Genomic DNA, 24,724 nt, shown 5'->3' on the forward strand with positions numbered 1-24,724 from the left:
CGCCGCCCGCCGCCGCCCGCCAGGGGCTAGAGGCGGCCGCCGGGAGGGTGCGCGGCGCCGGAGACATGTCCAGGAGGAAACAGAGCAACCCCCGGCAGATCAAGCGTGAGTCAAACTTTGCCCGCCGGTCCCCGACCCCCGCCGGCCCCCGCCGGCCCGCCCCCACACGCCCGGCCCGGCTCTGCCCGCGACCTTCACCCCGCGCCGCGCCCCCCGCGCTGTGCGCCCCGCGCGCGGTAATCTAATCGCCGGCGGGCCGGGCCCCCGCGTCTCGTTTCAGGGACCGGGGGTCGGGCCGGGAGGAGCGTCCGCCCGGAGGGCCGCGAGCGGGGCGGCTGGGGGCGCGGCCAGCTCGCGTCCTGCCCCTCCCCCGCATCCCTGAGATGGTGCGGCGATAAGGCGGCCCCGATCTGGGCTCAGATAAAGTTTAAAATATTCCATTCTGCAAGTCCCATCCTGATAAGATCGCTCTGTCGGGACGGGCTGAAATTGTGATCTTATCTCGCCGCGCGGTTGACTCTCCCAGGCTTTGTATCTAGAGGGAGAAACAGGGAGACCTGGGAGGGAGAGGGGGCACCCGGGCCGCGTGGAAATGCATGGCTAAGTGGCGGAGACCGGCCCGCTCCCACCACCTCTTCTGCTGGCCCTAGAGCCTCGTGGCTGGGGATGGGGGGCCGGTGCAGCCCCCGCAGCCCGTGCGCTCGGTTCCAGCCGCGCAGACCCCCGCGCCCTGTCGCTGGGGTCTCGAACTCGACCCTTCCCTGCCCAGGGACAGCCTCCTGGAGGTCCGACCTTACTCTCTGTCCCGGCCAATGCCGCACGTGCAGCAAGCAGGCAACCCCCCCCCACACACACACACACGCACCCCGCTCATCCGAGGGGGCTATCCTACTACCCCAAGTCAGGAAAGGGGGGCTTCCAGAGACTAGGCCCCAGGTCACCGTCGCCTCTGCTTGCGTCCCATGTTTCTCGCCCATCCTGCCCGCGGTCCGCTCCCCAGGGGCACGGCGCGGTCTAAGTCCTTACTGCCAAAGCCCCGTGATAAAAGCAGCGCCGCGCGCTCTGGGCCACTCGCAAGGAGCGAGAGCGTGAGCACACAGGAAGCGCCGCTCCCCACCTCACGCCAATAACTTCGCGCCTTCGCTGCCAGGGCCTGGGCACGAGATTTCCTCCGGGGGTCGCGTCTCCCAGGCCAGATGGGAAGCAAAGAGGGGGGCCCAGCCCTCTGCCCAGCCTCAGGCGCCCAGGCACTGCCACTTCTGTCCACATGACCACTGCCACCCGGATCCCGTGTGCGCGCGCCTGGGGAAGTGTCCACCCCTCAGGTCCTAGAAAGGGGCCACGCAAGCATAAATCTGGGTTCCCGTAACCCACTCCCCCAGTGTGCAAGCGGGACCTGTTTTCTGAAAGTCGCCTTCTATCAAGTCAACTTAAGTATTAAAACCACCCACGGGTCCCCGATCTGCGCTGATTCTCTGGTTTCTTTTTCCCCTCCTCCCCTGTGCGCCTCTGTTGGGTCTGTTCTCGTGTGTGCGTGTGTGTATGTGTTTCAGCGTGATGAGAAATACAGATAGCGCGGGCAGGAGATCTCAGGCTGGGAACCGATCGACAGCGCCGATAAGGCCTCGAGCAGGGCGAGCGCCGGGGCCCAGCTGGGTCGGCCAAGGGTGCGCCTTGGGGACTGGGACCGCATCGGGCGCGCAGGCGAGACCCCCCCCCCCCGTCCGCTGCTCACCCTCCGCGCGGCCAGGATCCGGGCAGGAGTGGGGGCGCAGCAGGCGGGCTGGGCACCCTCCCTGCAGACCCCCCGCAGCCCCCACCACGGGCGCCTCCTCCCTCTGGCAGAGATCTTGGCGAGTTAAGATGCGAGCGCTGATTGTCACCAAGCGGCGGCGCCCGCCCGCCCGCCCTCTGCCCGCGGCTGTGCGTGCGGCCCTCGCAGCTGTGCGCCCGCCGCGCTGGCCTCACCTGAGACCAGGCCGCGGGTGTGGAGGGGGAGGGGACCGGGCGCTGCGCGCCACCGCCCCCCGCGCCCTCACCAAGCCGGGGCGCAGCTGCCCGCGCCTCTGTGCGCCTTTTGTTCCGCGAGGAGATAGATGTGCCGCGCTGATAAGGCGCGCAACCGATGGCGGCGGTGATAGGCGCTTCCAGTTATTAACTTCAAACGTGGGAGCGGGGGGAGGGCGAGGCAGGAGCGCGGCCTTGGCCGGCCAGATGGCCGAGACGATAGGCTGGGGCCGAGCTGGCTGGAAGCGAGGGGCAGAGCCCAGCTCGGGACCCCCGGCCCGCCGAGCTGTCCTCCCGCCCGGGTCGATGTGAGCTCCGATAAGCGCAGGGCCGGTCGGCCGGATGGCGATCGCCAAGGGCGATAAGAGGCCTTATCTATGGCCACCAGGCCCGGCCGGGTTCGAGGCAACCACGGCGGCGCGGGGGGGGGGGGGGGTTCTCGGCTGGGAGAGCAGCCCGGCCCAGAGCCGGGGCAGGGGGAGAGGGCGTCTGCTGCGGGTCGTCTGGGCGAGTTTTCTTCCCAAACATACTTAATTGCCAAGAAGTCGATCCTCCCCTGCGGGTGGTACAGTCCGTCAAAATGAAAGGAAAATGACTCTCGCTGGCCCGGAGCTCCGGGGCCGGTGGGGGGGGGGGGGGCACCCCGCCCGATTCCTATCAGATGGTGTGAGATAGCCAGAGGTGGGGTTTATCACCTCCAGGAGGGAGCGTGTTTTCCTCTCCACCGTGTTAGGGTTGCTGTGCGTTCCTGGCAAGTTTTAGATGTAGCCTGCTTGGAGTTTTATTGAAAAACACCGAGGTGGTTTCCATGGCCCAGGCTGTTCGCGGTGGGGGCAGGCCAGTGCGCTGGCGGTCTTTCTGAGCAGGCCCCCCTTGATTCAGCAGGTTTATTGAGCACTTGCTGTATGTGTGCACTGGGTCCCAGCCCTGTCTTAGGTGTGGGTGGTGGGTGGGGGATGGGGGTAAAGTGACAGGTACAGTCAGAGACTTCCCAGAAGGGGGTACCTTCATCGAGGTCAGGAATAAGCCAGCCACAGAGGTGCCTCCAAGGGACAGTGGGCTGGCCTCAGTTTCCAGCTCTGAAAAATGGGATGATTCCTGGCTGTTGGGGGGAGGGGGGGGCGAAGGGCTCGGAGGCACAGGACCCCAGGGAAGGGATGCCTGTGTGAGGAGGTGAGAATGAGATAAGAAGGGTGGGGCCAGGCCTCAGTTTCCCCTCTCTTGAAAAATACAGACAGGAACAAGCCCCCAGGTCCGACGGGTGATGTCACTGCAGTGGGAGGGCCCTCAGGGAACCATGGTCCTAGATGCCAAGTGGAAACCCAGGCCAGCCAGGTGAGGGGCCTCCAGCGGAAGCTGGCGACTTGCCCCGTCTGCCCCGGCCCCAGCGGCCACTCTTTCTCCTGTGAGGGTGTTTTCACACATGCTTGGAGTTTGATTAAAGGAATTATTGGTGGCCACAGGATGACTAATTCACTCCGTGCTTCAGACTCACCCTCCGCTCTCTCCAGCAGCTCGACACCCACCTGTGGGGCCGACAGCGCCTTCTGCTGAGGGCCGGTTCCGGGGGGGCCTGGCTCGGGCCCAGTAGGGGGAGGGGGTGGTCTCCCCTGGAGTTTCCGTCGGCATGAGAGGATGACGCACACACAACATTGCACACCGTCCTCCCAGCTACGGGAGGCCCCTGGGAGTCTGCCTGGCTCGCAGGGGCCACCCTGCAAGGCCGCACCTCACTGGGACGGCGGCGAAGTGAAGAAAGTGGGCGGGGGCGGAGCACCTGCTGGTCCTGGGGCACGGCCACCGTGGGCAGTTCACTTCCACGGCCTCCATTTCCCCTCTCTGAAAGGCAGGTGTGACAGTGCCTGCCCTCCAGTTGTCAACAGGGACGTAAGTCCTGTCCTCCACTGGCCTTGGCCCCCTCCTCAGAGCCCTGGGGGCACGGGGACCCATCTGTGGTGAGCCGAGGGGATGAAGGGCTGAGACGGCCGGGAGGGCTTTGCTCACGGGCCCCCAGCCCCGAACCCAGACTTGAAAGGGCCTGGTGGTCCCTGGGGGCCAGCCATCACCCCTGAGGTTGGGTTCCCCCTGGCTCCAGATGGCTCAGTTTTCCTGCTGTCCTGGGCCTCAGGGAAAACGAGCAGTTCATTCCTGCATTGGACGGTGATAATCATATTAGCAATGGCTAATACTTCGCTTACTCTGTGCCTGGCCACACATTACCTTAAAAGAAGTCCTGTTCTTATCACCTTTACATCTGAGGACACTGAGCACAGATTGCTTAAGTTTCTCGCCCAAAACGATGGCGGAGCCAGAGTTGGAGGGCAGGCAGCCTGGCCCCAGGCTCCAAACCAGCCTGCCTGTGCGCATCACGCTGCTTTCCTCTTGCTGCTGTCCCCAGGCTTGTCCGGGTTCAGTCTCCACACCTGTGAAATGGGCCTTTGGGAGGGGAGGCACGCCGGGGTCCCTCGCCAGCCTAGCCCTTGCCACATCTCCCGGGGCTTCCTTCCTGAGACCCTACTGCGCGGGGGTGGCCCCTGGGGAGACTTCAGCCAGCCCTGCCCGGGGGCCTGAGCTCTGGCCGAGTCCTGCCTGCCCAGCCAGCCCCTCCCTGGAGGTCACTGGGAGCCCAGCGTGGCACCAGCCCCGCCAGGGATTTAAATGGGTCAGTTGGGGAAGAAAGGAGGAGGGAATGTGATGCCATTAATTGTACCCCTTATCTCCTGTTTCTATGCCGACCAGACGTTCCTGGGGCTTGACGGACTCGTGAATAATACTCCCAGCCGGCCTATCTGCCATCGACGGGCCTCCTCCTGGAGGCAGCTGGTGCCCACTGATTGGTATCGCCAGGCCCAGAGACCCGGGCCTGGGCTCCTGCCTCCCCCCCACCAGCCACCATATCCCTGGAGCTGCCCCAGGGCCTCCGCTCCCATTTCACAGAGGGGGAAACTGAGGCCACAACCAGCTGTGCTCACTGAGCCTTGTCTATCACTCCCCACTCAACAGGAGTCGGGGGTGGGGAGCAGTGCCTGCAGAGGGAGTTGGCCTCCACGTGTACTTCCTGGCCGCCTGTGGGCCTCGGTGTCCTCAGGGAGGCACCCGGCCCATAGGTAAGGGCTTAGCTACTGTCAGGTTGCACTTCGTGTGTTCCTATGAGTCCCCAGTCTCTGCGTGGGGACTGGGGGTGGCAGCTCCCAAGGCAGCCCCTCACTAGGGCCTGTGTGTCAGCTGAGGGGCTGGCTTCTTTCAGTCGCTTCTGGCCCCAGTGCCTTTGCACGGGCAGCTCAGATCTCTGCTGCCCAGGAGGAGGGACTGGGTCTGTCCTGTCCCCATATAGTGGGCTTTCCAGAACTCTGTCAGATAAATGACCTAATGGAGACATGGCATGAAATGGAGTGGGACTGTAAGCAAGGCCTGCCCGAGTGAGCCTCGGTTTACCCATCTGTAAAACGGGGATGATGACATTGCCGGCCCCCGAGCACAGCCATGAGAATCCGGGGGAAACTCGTGTTGTCTGCGATGGTGCCACCGTCGCGTCACCTCCGCACAGCTTCCCCGCTGAGTGGCCTAGGCGAGTGTCTCTCTCGTTCCCAGTCCTGCGATTCTCATCTGTAGAATGGGCGTGACGCCGTCCCAGCTCTCGTGGCTGTGCCCGGGCTCAAGCAGGGCTGGGCTACCGTGGGTGCTTGATGACAGCGGCACTCGGGGGGCACCTAGGCTGTTTGTTGCTGGATGACCTGTTGCCGTCACCGGCCCCTGGCTGCTCAGGGGCCACTAGGCAGGCTGTGGAGAGGCCCTTCCCTCCAGGACCTCAGGGCTTCCGTCCCCACCCTGTCCCCACACCAGGAGCAGAGGCTTTATGCTCTAGGCCTGGGCTGGCCTCAGGGCGCCGGGCAGAAGGCCAGCCCTCATCACCCGAGTGGGAGGCCACTGCTTGGCCTTGAGTCCTGGCCTCACCGTGACCCTGTGGGCAAATGACCTCTCTCAGCCTCAGTTTCCACTTTTGAAGCAAGAGCTCACGAACAGTACCTCCTTCCTCGGGCCTTTACGTGAGGTCTGTGAGGTCTCAAAAGCAAACTGTAAAGTGCTGTCCCAAGGTCATGTCCTCAGTGGATGTGGCAGGCCTGGGAGCTGCTGGTGGCATTACTGAGCTTTTGCGAGAAGCCTGGGGGACTGGACACTTCACACGGAGCCCTGTGTCCGGCCCCCCTGCGCCTTCGGGTGTGAGTTTTTGAAGGGACTTGTGGGCAGGGGAGGTGGGGGGGGGCGAGGGGCCCAGTCACACCCTGGGCTGGGCGGGGCCCGGGCCCTCCTCAGTCCTCCTCTTGCCCAAGCGTCTTACCTGCTCTTGGGCTCATTGTCATTATGGATTCACCGATCTTACAGATGAGAAGACTGAGGCCCTGGGAGACTGTGACACCCTCGAGGCCACATGACAGGAGCTGGGTCTTTGGACCCCAGGGGTGGGCAGAGGCTTCTCTGGACAGTGCCTGCTCCGCTCCCCCAGGCCACCTGTCCCAGGACCCTTCCAGCCTGGCTCCCCCCCTCCTCCTCCACCTTCCAAGGCCCCCTGTTTGGGAGAAGGCAGTGTCCCCGCTGGGTCAGGAATGTGACCTTGGGCCAGAGCTGGGTTAGGCCGATAAGCAAGCCCCTCCCCTCCACCCCCTCCTTTCTGCCTCCCCTGGACCGGAGGGTGTGGACGCTCAGAGCCTGGGTTTCTCTGGGTTTCACATGTGATTCTCCTCGATGCCTGCTAAGGTTGGGGTTCTCGACCCATCTGACACACAAAGAAATGCAGGACCAGAAAGGGCGGGTGGCTACAGCAGGGCCGTGCACGGCGCACGAGCAGGAAGGATACAGACGGGGTCGAGAGGGCGGTCTGCTGCAGGCCTGCCATGGCTCCCAGGTCGGGGGCGGGGGGGGGGGGGGCTGTGTCCTAGACCCCCGGAAGTGGCAGGCACACCGCTTCCTGGAAGGAGGGGACGGCCACCGTGGGGGCTGCCGCAGCCAGAATCCCGGGCTGGAGGGCTAAACTCTGCAGGTGCACAGAAGTTACCCGCCTTCCCGAGGCTCAGTCCTCACCTCTGCAGGATGGAGATGTCATGGGGATACCAGGCTGGGCTCTGAGGGCGCCCAGGCCTCCTGCAAGCTGTTGAGCCTCGGTTTCCCCCATAAAATGGAACAGTGATGCCTACGGTGCGGGCGGGGTGGGGGCAGGTGGTGTAGCGGGTGCGGCCTGGGCCAGAGCTGGGGTGTCACTGGGGTTGCGTGACAGAATGCAAGTGAAGAGGACAGAGGGTCATCTCTCCCCTCCTCGGTCGCCCTAGGCCTGCTTCCTGCCCGTTCCTCTTGGTGTCTGACTCAAGCCCTGAGGCTTTCCTCGTCTGCCCTGGGTGTTTGCACCTGTCACATTCTCCTGCCTCAATTTCCCTTTTCTCCATCAAGCCTCCGTGCTGCAAGTAAGACCCAGGAAAGGGGGCCCGGGGCCAGGTGGTCGTGCCTCTGTCCTGCGGTGAGCCCTCCACTGGGGACAGGGCCTGGCAGGCAGTGGCAGATTCTTAGCCCCCAGGGAGGGCTCGGTGGGGGGAGTCTGGCATCGGGTGCTTGGACGCTTGAGACCAAAGACGAGGCCTCTGCTCAGAGCTCAGAGCTTTGGGCAGCCACAGGACCTCGAGTGGCCTCCCGCCATGCCATCCAAACCCAGCTTGTCTGCACCCTCCCACCCCCCCGCCGGCTCATCCTGCCGTCCTGAGCGCTGAGGAAGCCCCTGCCGAGGGCCCAAAACTTAAAGACACTGGCTCCTGCCTTTCGTCCGGTAACTTCTGAGGGACGCTCAGTGACTAGCCCAGTGCACAGAAGGACACTGAGGCCTAGGGGGTTTACGGGTCAGACCCAGGGCTGCAGCTCGAGCTCCCCACCCTGGGGGAGGAGGAAGAGGATGGTTACAGTGGGGGTTTCCACAAGTTGAGCTCTCTTGGCTTCCCTGCCGGCCTGGCGGCACCCGTGCTCAGGTCCAGGAAACCGAGGCCTTCCTGTGGTTCCGGGCAGTGTCCAGCTGTGGTCACCAGGCCGTTTCTCACCGGCTGTGTGACCTTGGACGAGTCCCTTCCCCTCTCTGGGCCAAGGCGGTTGCCGCCCTGCCCTCCAGCTGTGGGAGAGGGACCAGAGCCCCAACGGACCCAGTCGGTAGGGCAGTTCCTGGGACCCAGGGGGTCAGATGGGGGCCCCATGCGGTGGGCGGTCCTCAGGGAGACTTGCTCCACCCCCCAGACGCTTCTCGTGAAGTGGGATCACTAAATCCTCGCGGGGTGGGAATGAGTGGGTTTGGGGTCCCTTCCTTTGGATGAACAGGGGTGTTCCACGCAGGGGCCAGGGGTGCCCCACCCCCTGGGGTCTGTCCTGCAGGAGGCCCGAGGGCAGCGGGGAGACCCTTTACCATTTGAGGGGTGGAATGAGTATATGCCAGGCCACCGAGGGGCTGTGGAGCCAAGCCTCAGGTCAGGACCTGCAGGGACAGAGCCCAGCAGGATGTCCCCACCTGCTGATTTTGCTGCTGGGGTTAGGGCCTGGAAAAGGCCCCAGGGAGGTCGGGGGACCCTGCAGGCCACAAGGTGGGAAGGCATGGGGCTCACCTCCTACCCCCACCTGCCGTGCCTCCACACCCCCAGCCCTCTTTCACTTCAGGGGCCTGGCACAGCTCAGGTGGGCCTGGGACCACTGTGACCCTGAGATGGCTTCCTGCCTCGGTTTCCCCTCCTGTGCAGTATGCTCACGCCTGGCTCTTTCAAAACCAGACATTTTCCCAGAGCACAGAGGGAACCCCTACGCTCACTGTGGCGGCCCTGACGGTCAGGGGCAGGGGCGCCCAGGCCCCCGGGGGCCCCAGCCAGGCCAGCTGTCCCCCTCTGCCTCTTGGCTGTGCCGGCCGAAGCCCCGTCCGCCCGGAACTGTCTCCCGTCCGGGCCTCTGGCGGGCGCGGGTTTCAGCTCCTGTGATAACTCGGAAAGTTGAACTGGCCCCATTACTGCGCTGAGATGGTTGGCGAGATACGGCCTTGATAATGGGGGAGATACGGCGTCTCCGTGGCCAATAGCCCAGCCTCCCCACCCATTAACATTCCCCACCAGCGATCCGTCCCTGCCGCCTATCTCCTCCGTTTCCACTCCTCCCGCAGATAAGAATGGAAATTCTGACTTCATAGCTCACTGATTAAAGTGTCTGGATTTCTTGATAATACACAGATAAATTATGTTTTTGAAAAAGAAGGTAGGGAGGAGGGTGGGGATGGTGGGGGCCCTGGAGGGGAGCCCTTGGCCGCCTCTCCCAGCCTCTCCCGGCCCCCGGGGCCCGCCTGCACCTCCCAGGCCTCCCCAGGCCTCCGGACCGACAGTGTCCAGGGGCCCGGCCGGGGAGGGGAAGGCTCTGGCCTCCACTCACAAAAGCAGCAGGAGTCGTCCTGGGGGACGGAAGGGCACCCCCGGCCTGGGGCGTGAGCCTTTTTAGGGGAGATTTGAGGCACTCCGCCAGAGCAGGGGTCCGGACCTGCTGCCTGGGCTCAACTCTGGACACGCTTGCCTTAGTCTCAGCATCTGACAAATGGGCCTGCACTCCTCGAGAGGACGCAGCACCCAAGGGCAAGAATTTTGCCCGTTTGGGCGTCTGCTGACTCCCAGCACCCAGACCAGTACCTGGTCATACAGCCGGTGCCCAATAAATGTTGAGGGACCAAGTCGAGCTTCTCTTGCAGCTGGGGAGGTGGGGGGCTCCCGGCTCTCTCCCCCCACCATCCTCAGCCACCCTGCCTTCCTCAGCCCTCCAGTCCGCCTGCCACTTGTGACGGTCGGCGCCCAGATGGGACTATGGTGCCATCTCCGCGTCTGTCTGGATAAAGCCGCCTCCTTCAGCTGATCCGAGATCCTTCGATGATGGTAGCGCGATTAGCAGCGATTAGGGCCCGCGTGTGGCTAATCCTCCCGCTGAGGGACAGGTGCGGCAGCCGCGTGGGGGCCAGGCACCCATGGAGCTGTGCGCACCCCCCACTGTGTGAGTGGGGACACCAAGGCCCTGGGGGCATGCCTGGGGCTCCCAGCAGGTGCAGGGCTGCTGGCCACTCCCCCCCATCTCTGTATTTGTTTTTTAAGCAACTCCCAAGAAATGAGATTCTCTGTGATCCCAGAGACAGCAGGCGTGAGTGGGCAGTCAGCAACATTTCTGAGTGGTTCTAGGACCCCACAGTTATAACAATCCTCATGGTGGTCCTTGTTAGGTAGCAGCTCCCTTTACTGAGTGCTCTCTGTATGCCAGGCCTGGGCTTGACCTCTGCTACCCTGTAGCATCCCAGCAGCCCTGGAAAGTTTACCTCTGACTTCGTTTCTTCTCTGAAGAGGACTCAAGGCTCAGAGAGGTTGAGCAACTCATCCAAGGTCACACAGCACAGTAGGGAGCGGTAGAGACTGACTTAGCATCCTGGCCAAGGTCTGGATCTCCATCACAACTGAGGATCTGGGGGGTGTTTGTAGCCATAGCCCCCCCTCCCCTAAAGGGTCTGCTCCCTCCATTTAGGGGAGAAAGGCCCAGGCACAGAGAGGGTGAGTGCGTGCTTGGAACCACACAGCCCTGCCTGAGGTGAGCAGATGACAAGGTGCCTCCACTCCTGCTTATCTCTGGGGGTCATATCATCTGCCCCCAGAAAATAGGCTCCTTTGGTGATAAAATTGGTTTCTTGGTGTCTTTGGGTTTTGGTTTGTTTCAATATTCTAAAGGAAGTCAGCTATTTCCAGTAAAATGGGTGCATATGTGGGGGAGGAGGATGAGTGTAGTGTGCGGTGACCAGGGTTCAAATTCTGCCTCCTGGGTCGGTAGCCTGGGCAAGTGACTTCATGTCCCTGGACCTCAGTTTCCTTGCCTGTGCAACGGGCATAATCATAATTCTGGCCTCCTTAGCCTTTGAGGACAAAGGCAGGAGGGACGTGGGAGAGTGTCCCAGGCCCATGTGTCGCAGGGTGGGGGCGTGCCCTCCAGGGACATGTGCAGGGTTGAGGTCCCTGGGGCTGCCGAGCCCATACACCCGACGCGGAGCCTACCAGAATTCTCCCTGGACTGCTTTTGGTGAATAGCTCTGGGTACAGAGCGCAGAGCCCCTGTCACACCGTGCTGTGTGTGGTTAGGTCTTTGGGAGTCTGGCTCCCAGAGCCAGAGGGAATACAGACGGGATGTGGGGGTCCAGGCTGCCCCCCTTTGCTGTGGCTCACAGGCACGGCTCTGTTTTGAGACTCAGTTTCTGCATCTGTAAAATGGGGCTGAAGATGCTCAGGTCCGCCCTGTAGGCCTGGTTGGGGGAGGCCTCCGGGTCCTGCCCAGCCTCTCCCACAGGGGCTCACAGGCCTTCTGGAGAGAGGGCTCGGCACCCAGTCTCCAGACCACTGGCCTCCAGGCCCCCCCACCCGCCCCCTTGTCTGTCCCCTCTCTGGGCCTCCCCGCCCCCATCGGAGGCCCTTCCGTGGAGCTGCAAGGGCAGAGGCACAGCTGCTGCTGGTCCCTGCTGTGACCGCAGTCCCGGGACCCCCCACCCTTCCGGTCCGGGCCCAGGCCAGGGCTCCGCGTGCTGGACACAGCGGGAGGGACCTGAGCGAGGGAGGCCCCCACCCCTCAGTTCCCCGGCGTGGGGGGTGGGGGTGGGGTGTGTTCCACCCTGCCCCCCCACCCAAGAAAGAAAGAAAAGGGAACTCTGATAAAGGCGATAGGCGTGTGTGCTGGAGGAACCCTATCACCTTATCCATCTGCCTGCTCTCTCTGAGCCTGGCTGTTGTTCCCTTATCTCACCCACCAAAATGCCAGGAACAAAAGCGCGTGCACATTCACACTCCCGCCGCGAGCCCACCGCCCCGCAGTTCCTGGCGCCCCGAAAAAGGATGCCACTAGATCTGCTAGGGGGTTCGGGGCCTCTTAAAATCATCGGGGTCCTCGTCGGTAGTTTGCAGAGGAAGCCAAAACTTAGCCCTCCCTGAGAAGAAGCAGCTGAAAAGAAGTTTCCCCCTATAAGCCCTCCCTGGAGGAAGGGAACCCAGCCTTGGGATGAGGGGCCAGGTCCCAGCTGTGTGGCTGCGTCCTGGCCACGTGACCCTGGGTCAGTCTCTTTCCCCCTCTGAGTCATTCATAATGGGCGGGGTAGGGGGGAGTTTGAGGATTTAACGGAGCTTTAGAGGAAAAGGAAGAGCTGGTACTATATAACCAAAGGCCTCCCCATGTGGCAAGTGGCCATTTTGTGTCCCAGACTTGGGTCTGGGGCAGGTCATCCAGAGCTTGGCACCCCCAGAACCTGCTCCCTCAGAGGCCAGAGCCCAGCGCCCCCCAGCGCCCAAGGTCCAGCCCAACCCCCTCCGGCACCCCTAGCCCGAGCCCCCAGAGCCCAGCGTCTTCCAAGCACCCAGGCCAGCCCCCTTCCCCGAGCTCCCCTGGCCCCCTGGCTCCCAGAGCCCAGCATGCCACCCCCGCACCCCGCTGAACCCCCCAGCCTCCCCCAGCCCCCCCAGCCCCCAGCCCCCAGCCCAGAGCTCCCCTAGCTCCGCCCCCCCAGCCCAGGGTTCCCCCCCCCAGGCTCTCCTAGTCCCGCCCCCCAGAGCCCAGCGTACCCCTAGGCCACAACCCCACTCAACTCCTCCCCAGGCCCCGCCCCCGCGGCCTGGGAACCAAGGATCTGTGTCCCTGCAGCCAATGGGAGAGAACATGCAAAGGAGCGGTTGTGAGGCCTGGGGATTGGCTGAGCTCCACGCGTGAGGCGGGGCCACCTCAGAGGGGGCGTGGCTCCTCGAGGAGGAGCCCTTAATTTATGGAGTAGGGGATACTGTCTTGCCCGGACCTTGACCCCCTGATGGAAATCCCCCCAGCTCTGGAAGGGCCAGCCTTTCCGGGGCCTTGCTAGTGGGGCCATCCGTTTGCCCAGGCGCTTGGGGATGGACAGTTTGGCCTTTGGATGACTTCCTGCTGACCCTCAGGGCCCAGATCCCCACAGCCCCAATTAAGGGACCAGGACTTGGGCGTTCCCAAGATCACTCCGCCAACTCTGACTCCCAGATGGGAACACTGAGTTCAAAAATGGGGCAGGGCAGCTCCAGGCCGGCCAGCTCCGCCTGCCTGTGTCTGGGGCACCTCCAGACTCTGTGAATGCTGCCCCCCCCCATCTCTGCCTTCCCCTCCGCTATGATTTTTATCCAGGACCTCACACTGCCAGGCTCGCGGCAGCACCAGGCTGCGACGGGGCCATGGTACCATTTTAATGAGTGACAGTCCCAACCCATTTGCCAAACCTGCTTTCCTATCAGTAGAATGGGAGGGTCTGATCTGCCTGCCTCTCAGGGCAGTCTCTGTGCCCTCTGACAAGGACCATCTGCTTCCTAGGCCTCAGTTTCCCCATCCAGACAATGAGGGCTGAGACAAGACTTTCTCAGGGGGTTCTTTAGCCTATCTGTGGTTGTAGTTTATTCTAGAAACTTGGGGTCTTTCAGATTTTCCATCTTCAGAAATTTACATGACAGGAGATGATGTCTGCAGGAAGTGCTCAAGAAACTTTGGGTGTTCTCACTGTGTTCAAAGTCACTTTGCACCCCATAGTTTGTCTTGTCGGTAAGACGGGGCCTGCATAGGCCCAGCTGGCCTAGAGCCTGGCTGGAGCCGCCTCCCCCCCCCCCCATTTCCACGGCACCTGCAGGACTCCGTGACCTGAAACCCCAGTCACAGGCGTGGGTGTTTTTCAAAAATGCATAAGTGGAAAATAGCAGAGGGGCAAGGAGGGAACAGGTTTGGGCTGAGATCTAAGGAGAGGAAACAGGGAGGGGGCTGACGGACCAAAACCAGGCTGTTGCCCTGTGACTTCAGCCAAGCCCCTTCACCCCCTTTAAGACAGGTGACAAAGCCTCCCAGGGCAGGAGTCAGAGGGACTCAGCACTCAAGGGTGAAAAGGCAGTGCATAGGAACCATCGCCCCAGAGGGGCACCGCAGCACCCACCGCAGACTCTCCACAAGGGGCCCCCATTCTGTAGCAGCTCTCTCTCCCCCAGGACAGTGCAGGGCATACAGCAGGTGCTCAGTCAACTCTCTCAATTGATTTCAACCTCCCCGTGCCCTACCCCCCAGCCCCGGCCCAGGAAAGCAAAGCAAAACCAACGGAAAAAGGAAGGAGTCAGTGCCTCCAAGTGACCACTGTCGTGTACAGAGCCCAAAAGCCCAGGGAGTAGGGGTCATAACCAGCAGGCAATGAGGAACCGTCCCTGCAGCAGGGCCGAGGCTTGCTTTGTTGGGGGCTGACTGCGGGGGAACAGGGACAGCAGGCTGACTTCTGGACATCCTTGTGCGTTCAGGCCTCCACACTTGTCTGAGTCCCTGGTGTTTGGGGGATTTTGTCGGGGATCCCCATGACCCTCACAGGGGCTCGGTCCCTGCCCCAGACTGGTGAGCCCCAGACTGGTGGGGGAATAGAGAAGGAATACCAGGAATGAACGCTAAGGACGGAGGGTCCCCCTGTAGCTGGGGGACTGGGGTCCTGGCAGGCAAGGTGGCCGTTCTGAAGCCGACTTTAAGGAGGGACAGATGGTGGTAAGTGTTGAAAAGAGCATTCCAGGGAGAGGAAAGGCAGAGGCAAAAGTCGCGAGCAGGGAACGAGCTACCGTGGTGGGGAGGAGAAGTGACCGCCACCACCGTGCATTGCACAGGGCTCAGTTCAGATGCCAGTGCCGCCCCCAGGACACGCAGCGCCTTCCTGTGTGCCCTTAGCAGCCCGGGGCAGGCCCCGAATGTGGGGTAGGACACGGGAACGCACAGCCCCTCCCCTCCCTTCTCCTCCTCAGGGACCAGACTTTTCCTCTCCACTTACTCTATCCTGACCCTCAGGTTAGCAGCTAGACAGCCATCATCACCATGGTTCACCCTAGAGAGGTCAAGGCCACGGGCTTTGGAGCCACACAGCCTGGGTGCAGATCCCAGCCCCACTACTCACTGGGTCCTTCCGGGCCAGTCACATAAGACCCTCAGGCCTCGGCCCTTCCGTGAGAGACCAACAGGGCCGAGCCCTGACAGGCAGCGAAGGTTGGCCAGGACCATTCATGGGACAGGTCAGCGTGTCTGGCCTCCCTCCTAGCCTCAGCACGGCCCCCAGCACCCCCACCCTGTCCATCGATGCAGGACCAGGCCCCTGCAGGCCCCGGCCTCAGTCTCCACGGCCAGCAAGTGGGGCAGAAAGTCACGTATCTGTGGAGGGCTGTGCACGCATGTGTCTGTATCCCCTAGGATGATGGGAACAGGCACTTATGTGGCGCCTGCTGGATGCCCCACAGCACTGGACAGCAGACTGTTTATTTTTTCGTACTGTAGTGAAAGATCCCAATAGAAACTGTACCCATTGAGTACTAACCCCCCATGCTGTCCCCCCATCTCCCTCCTGGGCCCCTGGCAGCCTCCGTTCTACTCTGTCTAGAAATTTGAGGCTGATTTTCGGCCTCCAGTTTTCCGTTGAGGAAAGAAGCTTAGGGTGGGTGGAGGGTTTGAGCTGCAATGTGCCTCACTCCAGCTTCCTGGACTCTTCAGCTCTCTCTGGCCCCCGTGGGGACGAGGTGCCCCCTGGGCGGGGAGGTTCGGGCTCAACCCTGCAGAGCCACTGACTTCCTGTGGGACCGGGAAGCCCCCTCCACTCTCTTGGTGCCTCGGTTTCCCCATCTGTGCAGCGGGGACAGAGTAGATTTGCTGCTTGGGACCTGGCCACACCCAACAGGGGAAAAGCCTAGCCCAGAGGCCCTGGCTTCTTCCACCCTGTGTGGCATCCCCCAGGGGCAGGAGACACAGCCCGGGGTGCTGGGCTCACAAGTCTGGACGCTAGTCTCCCAGGCCTGGGTGTGCATTCTGCTCCTCACCCAGAAAGAGCATCAGGACAGCCTGGCCCGGAAGAGGGGCCCCGGTGCCACGGTGTGAATGAAATCCTGAACCCGGGGCCCCGAGCCGGCTCTGGGGAGTCCCCACCTCTCGGGGATGCAGTGGCCATCCCGCGGGCCGGTGCAGGAGGGAGAGCCAGCCCCCTAGGTGAGGGGGGTGTTGTGGAGCCTAGCAGGCCGTCACTCCCCCGCCCCCCCCCCCCATGGCAGGGCCCTGTCACACTGGAGCCCCGTCCCCTTCCAGGAAGCAATCTGCCTCCATCCATCTGACGCGTGGGCCCGGCGACGGCTCCATTAGCCCGGCCCCCGCTCCCATCCATCAGCCCTTATCGGCCCATCTGCAGAATCACTGCGGAGCCGGCCTGGGCGCCCGTTTTCTCGGGCCCTACTTCCCTGTCTCCGCCCCCGGGGCGGCCTTCCCGCCCGCCGGCCCGCCGCCTCCCCCGGGTGCGCCGCGGTCTCTGCCCCGGCCACGTGGTGCGCGCCCCGCCCAGCAGTGTCAGTGATCGGCTCTGGCTGCGGCAATCTCGGGTAATCTATCAGCGGCTATCGGGCCCATCGGAGGGCCGGGAGCGGCCAGGCCCAGAGATGGCGCCAACCCCCAGCGTCGATAAAGTCTCCGGGTTCAGCGGTGATGAATGCTGAGTGAGCGCAGGCCGCGGATAGGATGTGGACTTGGCAGCCCGCAGCTCCGGCTGAAACCAATCTCTCCCTATCAGCCGGGCCGGGCTTTCCCAGGCCCGCTCCCCTTCTCTCTGCCTTGCCTGGCCCGGCCCCTGCCCCTGGGGACTCGGGCGGGGGCGGGGGGCCAGCCCACCGGCCCTGGGGAGAGAGGAGAGAGGGCAGGCTCGAGACGGGGGAGGGTCCCGAGTGAGGCCCAGGAGATGGCATGGAGCTGGGGGCTGCCCCGAGGGGGTGGCTGGCCCGGTCTCCCACAGCCCCAGGTCCCCCTTGCTCCCCACGGCGTGGATCAGAGCCGTCTGCCTCTTACCCACCCATCCTTGCCCCACCAAACACTCCCGATTCTTTACAAGCACAGCTTAAATAGCGCCTCCTCTGGGAAGTCCTCGCCGACCACCCACCCTCAGGCCCGTCGTCGTCCTTGCCCCTCTCCATCCTGCGGCCATCCCTGCCCATCGTGGCACCTGAGGTGTGTGTCCCACCCTGGTGCCCCCGCTTGCTCACGGGTGCCCCGCTGGTGGAGGAAATCAGGGCGCTCCTGCGGACGAGCCCCTCCCCGCCCACCCGCAGGGCAGCGCTGCCAGGTTGGTGGATCAGTGCCCATTTGCCGGATGCGAACACCGAGTCCCAGGCAGATGCCCCGGGCCCAGAGCCACATGCCCCCGAGCCACTGAGGCCTCCCATCTGCCTTGCTCTGAACGGTCATGCGAGCAGCGCCCAGAGGCCGTGATGGGGCTGGGTGGGGGCTGGCGTGGCTGTCCTCTGCCTCAGTTTTCTCATCTGTACGGTGGAGCCGGTTTCTCTACGGGCTGGTGCTGATGGGGGTCCCGGTGGAGCTTCGTAAGCTGCCGAGGGCTGTGAACCCGTGTCTCACGGATCAGAGCCAGAGAGAGCCATAGCTCCTGAAGGGACAGGGCCCCATTTCACACCCCTGCTGGTGTCCCTTCCCCACAGTGGGGAGGCAGATGGCCACCCCCCGGGGCAGAGAGGGCCTTCTGGCCTGAGCCCCAGAGTGAAAAGCTGGTGGAGCCTGGGTCCTGGCCTTGGGGAACAGACAGTCAGGGGCCAGACAGCGGTCACACAGCAACCAAGGAGCAGACAGGGTAGGAATACAAAGGTCTTCTCCGAGCCGCAGTGCTACAGCCAGGAAGAGGAACAGTGGCCTGGTGAGGGGAGAGACAAGGTCTCAGGCCCCAGAGCCACATAGACCTGGGTCGGGACCCCCAAGGGGATGGCGAGTGAAGCGTCCAGGGGAAGCAGGAGACACCGTGTGTAGGGCAGGGCCCAGGAAGGGGGCAGGCGGGCCACCTGGCCACCCTCCTAGCTGTGAGGCCCTGGGCACGTCGTCACCTCTCTGTGCCTGTTCCCCGTCTGTAATGGGGCAGCCTTGAAGTCCCGTGTGGTCAGGTCCCCACAACCACGCCTGTTTCTCGTGCCCTGAGAGGCCTCTCAGGGCGTGTGTTCCAGGGTGCCAGGCTTACCCTGGGCCCCCACTGGGCGTGGCCGTGGGACCGGGGCAGTTAAGCCCCCCAAGTTCCGCCTGTCAGTTATGGGGCTGGCCACGGGAGGAAGTGGCAGTGGCTGAGGCCGGGATCTACAGGACCCCTCCGGCGTCAGCACCCTGTCCCCTGCCTGGAGTCCCCACACCCACCCAGGCCCTAGGGACCTGAGCCTAGGTCCCCCAGGCCCTAGGGACCTTATTGGGGTTGGGGGACCGGCCCAGCCTATATTCTGCCTGTGGGGACAGGCGGCATGCCCCGGTCCCCCAACCCCAATAAGAGGACTCAGACTCCAAGGCTCCCCTCTGCCCAAGCCCTCCGCCTCCCCCAGCCCACAGTCACCAGTACTCACTGAGCACTTACTGTGTGCCAGGCACTGCCCCAGAGCAGGGGTGCTGCTGGGCACAGCCAGTGAGCCTGCTAATCAAGTGAGCACCCTGTGAGCCCGTGGGCAGGGCTGGGGTCAGCAGGGCCACCGCCAGGAGCCAGACAGGTGCTGGCATGGGTTGTAGCCCCAGTAATGGTTTGGTTTTCACACAGAGAGAGAGAGAGAGCGAGAGCCAGCCCGGGAGGCATATGAGCAGAGGAGGGCAGGTGTCGGGCGAAAGCGTGACTCGGGAGATGGGTGTGACCTTGGAGTCCACACTGAAGGCCCCAAGGAAGGACCCAGGGAAGGATGAGGCCTGGAGGAGAGGGCAGTCACCGGGTAAGGGGCGCGTGAGGCCCCAGAGGTGGTCCTCCTGCCCCTGGGCCTAGGACACTGTTGGTTATGGGGACACAGGGACAGGATGGCCACATGAGCATCCTTGCTGGCCCTGACCCCTTCTCCCACCTGCCATCTGCCAAGGGGTACCCGACAGTGAGTTCTGGCCATTGCCAGGCCGCCCGTGAGGGAGGAACGGGTGTGGGGAGAAGGGCCCGGGGAGGCTGGGAAGGGAGCACCGAGCCACACGCGGTGGGTTGGCTGGGGATGAGGGCAGAAAGGTGGCGGGTACCATAAAGAGCCCCAGACCCTGACTGGCCCTGGGAGCTTGCGGGGAGAAGCAGGCGAGGATCCCCTTGCCGGCGGCTGCTTTTCTGCATGAGATCTGGCCACGGGGGCCCTGGCTTTTATTTGGGTTACGCGGGACCGTCCCAGCCATCTTCCAAGAAACGTTCCTTTGAAAGCTGAATCGCCCTTAAAAGGATGAATCTTGATGTATGTGAATCATTTCTCAATAAAGTATCAGGGTGTTAAAAGCTCAGATCCCAGTAGCTCTGGTCCGCCAGTCTGGCCTCTGTTCCCAGAGCGTGCAGGGCCCTGCCTGGCACTCTCCTGACACGGCAAGGTTTCTCTTCATGCCGAGGGCGTCTCCTCGCCCTGAGACGGCCCAGAGTGCGTCCGGGCTCCTCCAGCCTGGCCTACCTTGGACAGCACCAGTGTCCCCACCCAGCCCCCATGCGTGACCCCGGCGCTTGCGGGCCGGGCTGGGAGGCGGCATGGGTGGGGGTATGGCTCACCCCCGGGCAGCAAAGCAGCTGAATTGACAGTCGCTTATACACAGGATGACAGGGTGGGCCCGCTAAGGTGTGTGGGGGGCAAGGCCTAAGAAGCAGACAGTCTAAGACCCAGATGTCTGGAAGAGGAGTAGTGAGCCTCCCGTTGCAGGGTGCATGCAAGCACCATCAGATGGACGCTTGGTGGGGAAGCGGAGTCAGGCTGCGCGGCCCCATCTCCCCTGCCGCAGGCGGCCCACTCAGGGAGTCGGGGAGCAGAACCAGCGTCGGGGGGGCGGCCATGGGCGCAGAGGGTTCGGATGCCTGTTCTCCCCCCTGTGGGCCAGGGCGCCCGCTCGAATAAGCCAAGATTATCTCGCCAACATCCTCTTGTGGTCGCCCCAGCTGTCAGCGGGCTGACCCTGGGTCAAAGAAGCCGCTGGCGGGTCGCAGCGGGGGCCTACGGCCCCTCCCAGCCTGAACCCCTCGTGGCCCCTGGGCCTGCCCGGCCTGCGTGGGAAGAGCTGGGGCTGAGGGCTGAGGAGGCCTTGACCGGGCGGAGGGGCAGCGCGGCCGGCAGGGGCGCGCAGACGTGGGCTGGCGGCGGGTGTGGACTGGGGGTGAGGTGGACCCGCGGGGAGAGCCGGGCCCCCCCAGAACTCCATGTCCCTCCCGGGAGCCCCTCCCCCTTCGGGGCTGTGAGCTCCTAGGGGGCAGTGGGCCGGGAACCCGCCTCGACCCTAAACGTCGGAGAAGCTGACGGTCTCCGGCGAATGAACTGCTTCCCCCAAGCCTTGGCAGTGTTCGCTGGGGGCCTAGAGCCTGCCCCTGGACCCCCACTGTGCTCACCCGTCTCCCTCTGTGGCCCCGCCGCCCATCAGCCGTGCGAGCCCGGCCTCACAGGCCCTGGACTGCCCGGGGCTGCTCTGTGCTGTGGGGACACACTTGCCCTTCGGCAGCGCCCGTGCATGGGGCTCCCCTCTGCTCCTCCGGGGCGTGCCCCCCTCCGAGCCCTGTTCAGCACCCCCTCCTTCCAACTTGCTCCTCTCTACCCACCTGGGCCTGGGAATTGGCTCAGCTGCTTGTCAGCATTGTGCGTAAAGCACGAGTCACCGGGCCCCGAGGGGCTGCCGGTGGGGGGGGTGCAGCTAACAGGCCAGAGCAGCCGCGGCCCCTGTGTCCTGGGCCTCAGTGGCCTCCCCCGTCAGTCACCAGCTGGATTAGACACCCTCCTTCCTGGGAGGGGACTGAGCGTCCAGTCCTGCTTGCCAGGGCCGGGGAGGGAGGACTTCCCCGGCTTCAGACCCAACCCCGGCTGCCTGGGGGGCCTGGGCCCCTGGGACCGCCAGCCACGGCCCCCAGTCGCCCAGAGGTCCCACAGCAAGGCCCCCAGAGGGGAACAGGGCTGTCCCCTCCGTGGCCTGAGCCACCCCACTGCCCCCCGGTGGGAAAGTCTGAATCTGTTGCTATTTTCTCTCTGTTATCGGGGCCTTATCCGGCCACCGTGTGCCACCCAGAGGTCAGGGTCCCTCTCCGGGCAGCACCGTGCCCCCGCCCGCCCAGCGCCCCGTGCCTCGGGCCTGCCCGCCAGCTGCCCAGGGCTGGCGAGACAGGAGGCCAGGCCTTCTGCCGGCCTGGGGGGAGGTCCTTCCCTCCTGCCCGCAGGGTCCCCCCGCCAGGCCCCAGCTCTGTCCACCAGTCCCCCTCCCCCCAGAGGGCAGGTGTGGCGCCCCCTGGAGAGTTGAAACAAATAACAAGACGTGTAATAATAACCTGTCTGTGCTCAGCACCCACTGGCACCACCTTGCTGAACCCTGACCCCAGCCGGTGACGTGACATCCCTTCTTTCCATGCGGAAACCAGGCTCGAGGAGGTGTGGCCTGCACCAGGCCACCGGCCTCAGCCTCCTGCTGTGCCTCCTGCCTGGGATGCTTTTCCCTGGCCCAGCTGCAGGCAGTCCCGTCCCCTTCCAGAGCGCCACTCACTGGTCGCCTCCTCCCGGAAGCCTTCCCTGACTGGCACCTGCACCTCTCCTTCGGGGCAATGGCCGCTTGCATTCTTCACTTTGCTTTCTCGGGGGTGGGGTGTCTGGGTTGCCGTGGGGTCTCCAGGGGCCTGGTGCGGAGCCTGGCAGTCAGTGAACCCAGGTTTGACAGGTTAATGACTGAGTCGATGAGTGAGCGAGGCCATGGGAGGCGAGGGCCGCCAGCACTCCAGCTGTGCCTGCTGCCCTCTCTGGGAGGCTGGACGCGGGGGCGGGGGAGGGGGAGGGCCACGTGGCCCGGCAGTGTCCACCCCACCCCTCCCGCCCCCCCCCCCGGGCCAGAGGCCTGCCTTCAGGCAGGAGGGGCTCCTGGGCAGGTGTCCCACCTCTGTTTTATCCTCTGTAAACGGAATATAAGAAGGACCCACGTAATGGGCAGGCCCACGTGGTGGGGCCTCAGGAAAACACTCGCACCCGTAGTCAGGCCCCGAGTCAGGGGAGGGGCTCGTGGGGACTCCGCCCCCTGTTCGTTCACATGTTTCCAGCGGTCTCGGGGTGCAGACACAATCACCCCCGTTTGATATGGGTGCAGCCTGCAGGGACTTTGCCTAGGACCTCCGGACTCCCCGTCCAGTGCTCCGTGACACCGTCACCTGCACCCCGCCTGGCAGGTCCACCTGGGGGCCAGAGCCCGGGCGGGTTTTGTCCCCTTCACGCACATGAGCTCTGGCTTTCTTAGAGGTGGTCATTCAAAAGCCCCCCCCCCCCCCCCCCGCATCAGCTACCTCGCCATCAAAGCCAGGAGGGGCTGTTAATCGTGCAGCTCGGGGACTCGGAAGGGAGAGGGGGACCATCCGCTGCACCAAGCCTGTCTCCGTAATTCAGTCTTAAAGCATGAAAAAAGGGAGTTGATGAAATTCTGCTATCAGTGCCGAGCCAATATGCAAAATATCTCACCCCAATCAAATAGCTATTATGTTTGCATTTCCATTCCGGCGTCCGGCTTAATGAGCAGGAGCAGAATCGGCGCGGGGTGTCTGCTCGCCGTGATAACCGAGGGGCTCCGGGCCGCGGGGGCAGCGCTGGGACCGCCGTCGTCACCCGCGGACGCCCCCGGACAGGTGTTCAGCCTTGGGCGCCAGCCTCCCCGCCCTGCCGGGCCCTGCGGCCAGCGTCACCCTCCATCCTGGTCTCTGGACCTGGGGACAGTGGAGGCAGGTGCGGGGCCGCCCTGGTGCAGGGGACGCCTATGCCTGAGCCAGCGTCCGCAAGGGTGGCATGTCTGGGGAGGGTCCTGTCCTGCCTGTCCCCACCACTGCTTCCTCGGGGCTGGCGGGGGTGGGGGGGGGGGCATGGGCAGGTCGGTTCACCTTGCTGGGCCTCAGCTTATTCATCTGCAAAGTGGGCGTGACCTCTGGGCAGTGTCAAGAGGGTCGGAGGAGGAGACCTGCCCGTCCTGACTGCCCCACACCCCACGCCACCCCCCTCCCCCCGTCCCAGGCCCTGCTGTGCAGCCAGCGATGGTGACTGATGACGGTGACGGCCTACACTTGGTGCGTGCTTACTCCGTGCCAGGCCCTGAGCTGAGCTCAGCGTGGATGAGCACCACATTTCACGTGACGGAGGAGCTGTGCTGGTTTCCCCAAGCACAGAGAGGTAGAGCTACTTGCCCGAGATCCACACAGCACGACACCTGCCCTGCCTTGCCGTGGATAGGCCTGGCCTACCTGCTGGGGCCTCTGGCCAGAGAGTGTCCCCCAGGGGCCAGGCGGGGGCCATCCCTAGCGCAGGGCACCCGGGGAGGAAGCTGTGCCTCCCTGAGGTCTGGCCAGCGGAGGAAACTTCCTTCCCTCCCAAGCCCCCGGTGGAGCGGGACCCGAGAGCCCCCCGTATGACCCCAGGGCTGTCCCCGGGGACGAGATGGCACGCTCCCGGGGTGCCGAAGCAGGCATACGGCAGCCTTTCCCAAGACACGTCCCGTCTGCGGGCTCGGAGCGATTTGCTGGCTGGCGGTCGTCGCCCGCATTATCAGAGCGGCTTTAATTGTGCCGGAACTGAATTAGCGGCGTTGGAATAAATTGCCGCAGCCCGGCAGCCTCTTTCTTTACGCTCATCGTCACGCCTTTGTGCGACGGGAGCCTTTGTTCTCCCATAAACGGACCCGCCGCGAGCTTGGAGCCTCCCTGGGTGGCTGAGGCCCACCTGAGCGAGCCGGAGAGTGGGGAGTCGGGGCTGCTGTCCCGGGGTCGGGCAGGTGTGGGGAGGCGTGTGCCGGCTCTGCCCCGGCATCGGCCCCAGGGCCCTGGTCCCTGCCATCCTTGAGAGCAGCAGGTGGCTTCATACCCACTCACCGGAGCAGACAACCGAGGCCCCGAAGTGCGATGGCCATTGAGCAGGAGGGAGCGCAGCTGGGGGGCCTCCCCTGACGGCTCTAGGTGAGCCCAGAGGGCACCAGCGCTTCTCGAAAGGGTCCGGCAAAGGGCGGGCCCCAGAGGCCTTTGCGCTGCCCGCTGAGGCTGGGATGGCCGCGGTGACCGGCAGTACCTGCCCGGGGCCAAGCCCACGGGCGGGGAGGTGGAGGGACTAGAGGCCAGCCTCCACCGCAGCCTCTGTTTTCCTGCCCGGATGCCAAGGGAGCCCACGGCAGGCCAGGCCTCCCACCTGAGCCGGGGCACGTTGGGCCACTCTGGGCCGTGCCCCGTCTACCTGAGAGCCTCCCCTGCCCACGTGGGTGCACTGACACGGGAGCGCAAGGCCTGGCCTGGGGCTGGTTCTGTGTGGTCTGAGCCCGGCCACGGCGTACTGAGCCCCTGCCCGCCTCCTGTAATCACAGCGCTGATGTGTCTGGGCGAGGAGGCCGGGACTCCGATCCCGAGCTAGAATCCAGGGAGCTGCAGGCAGGAAACCCCCTGCCTGGGACTCTCTAAGGCTCCCCAGTGCCTCTGGGATTAGCATCCACTCCTCCCCTGGCCTCTCTCCAGCCTCCAAGCTCTTCCTCCTTTCCCACACCCAGCTCTGTCCAGTCCCCAGGCCCTCTGTCCAGTCCCCCAGCTGTATGTCCAGCCCCCAGGCCCTCTATCCAGTCCCCAGGCCCTCTATCCAGTCCCCAGGCCCTCTGTCCAGTCCCCCAGCTCTGTCCAGTCCCCGGGCCCTCTGTCCAG

General features: G+C 64.1%; 1 protein-coding gene across 1 annotated transcript in view; it reads left to right on the plus strand.

Moving 5' to 3' along the window:
- ZFPM1 (zinc finger protein, FOG family member 1) overlaps nucleotides 1–24,724 on the plus strand; it is a 67,739-nt gene continuing 43,015 nt past the window's right edge. Inside the window, 1 exon segment of the mRNA XM_047078906.1 lies at nucleotides 1–105. Coding sequence (XP_046934862.1) covers nucleotides 66–105 — 40 coding nt within the window. The 5' untranslated portion in view covers nucleotides 1–65.

The sequence above is a fragment of the Lynx rufus genome, unplaced genomic scaffold (genome assembly GCF_022079265.1).
Source record: "Lynx rufus isolate CCGP_SWC_20201006 ecotype Redwood Valley unplaced genomic scaffold, mLynRuf1.p SCAF_16, whole genome shotgun sequence".
NCBI classification, from domain to species: domain Eukaryota; kingdom Metazoa; phylum Chordata; class Mammalia; order Carnivora; family Felidae; genus Lynx; species Lynx rufus.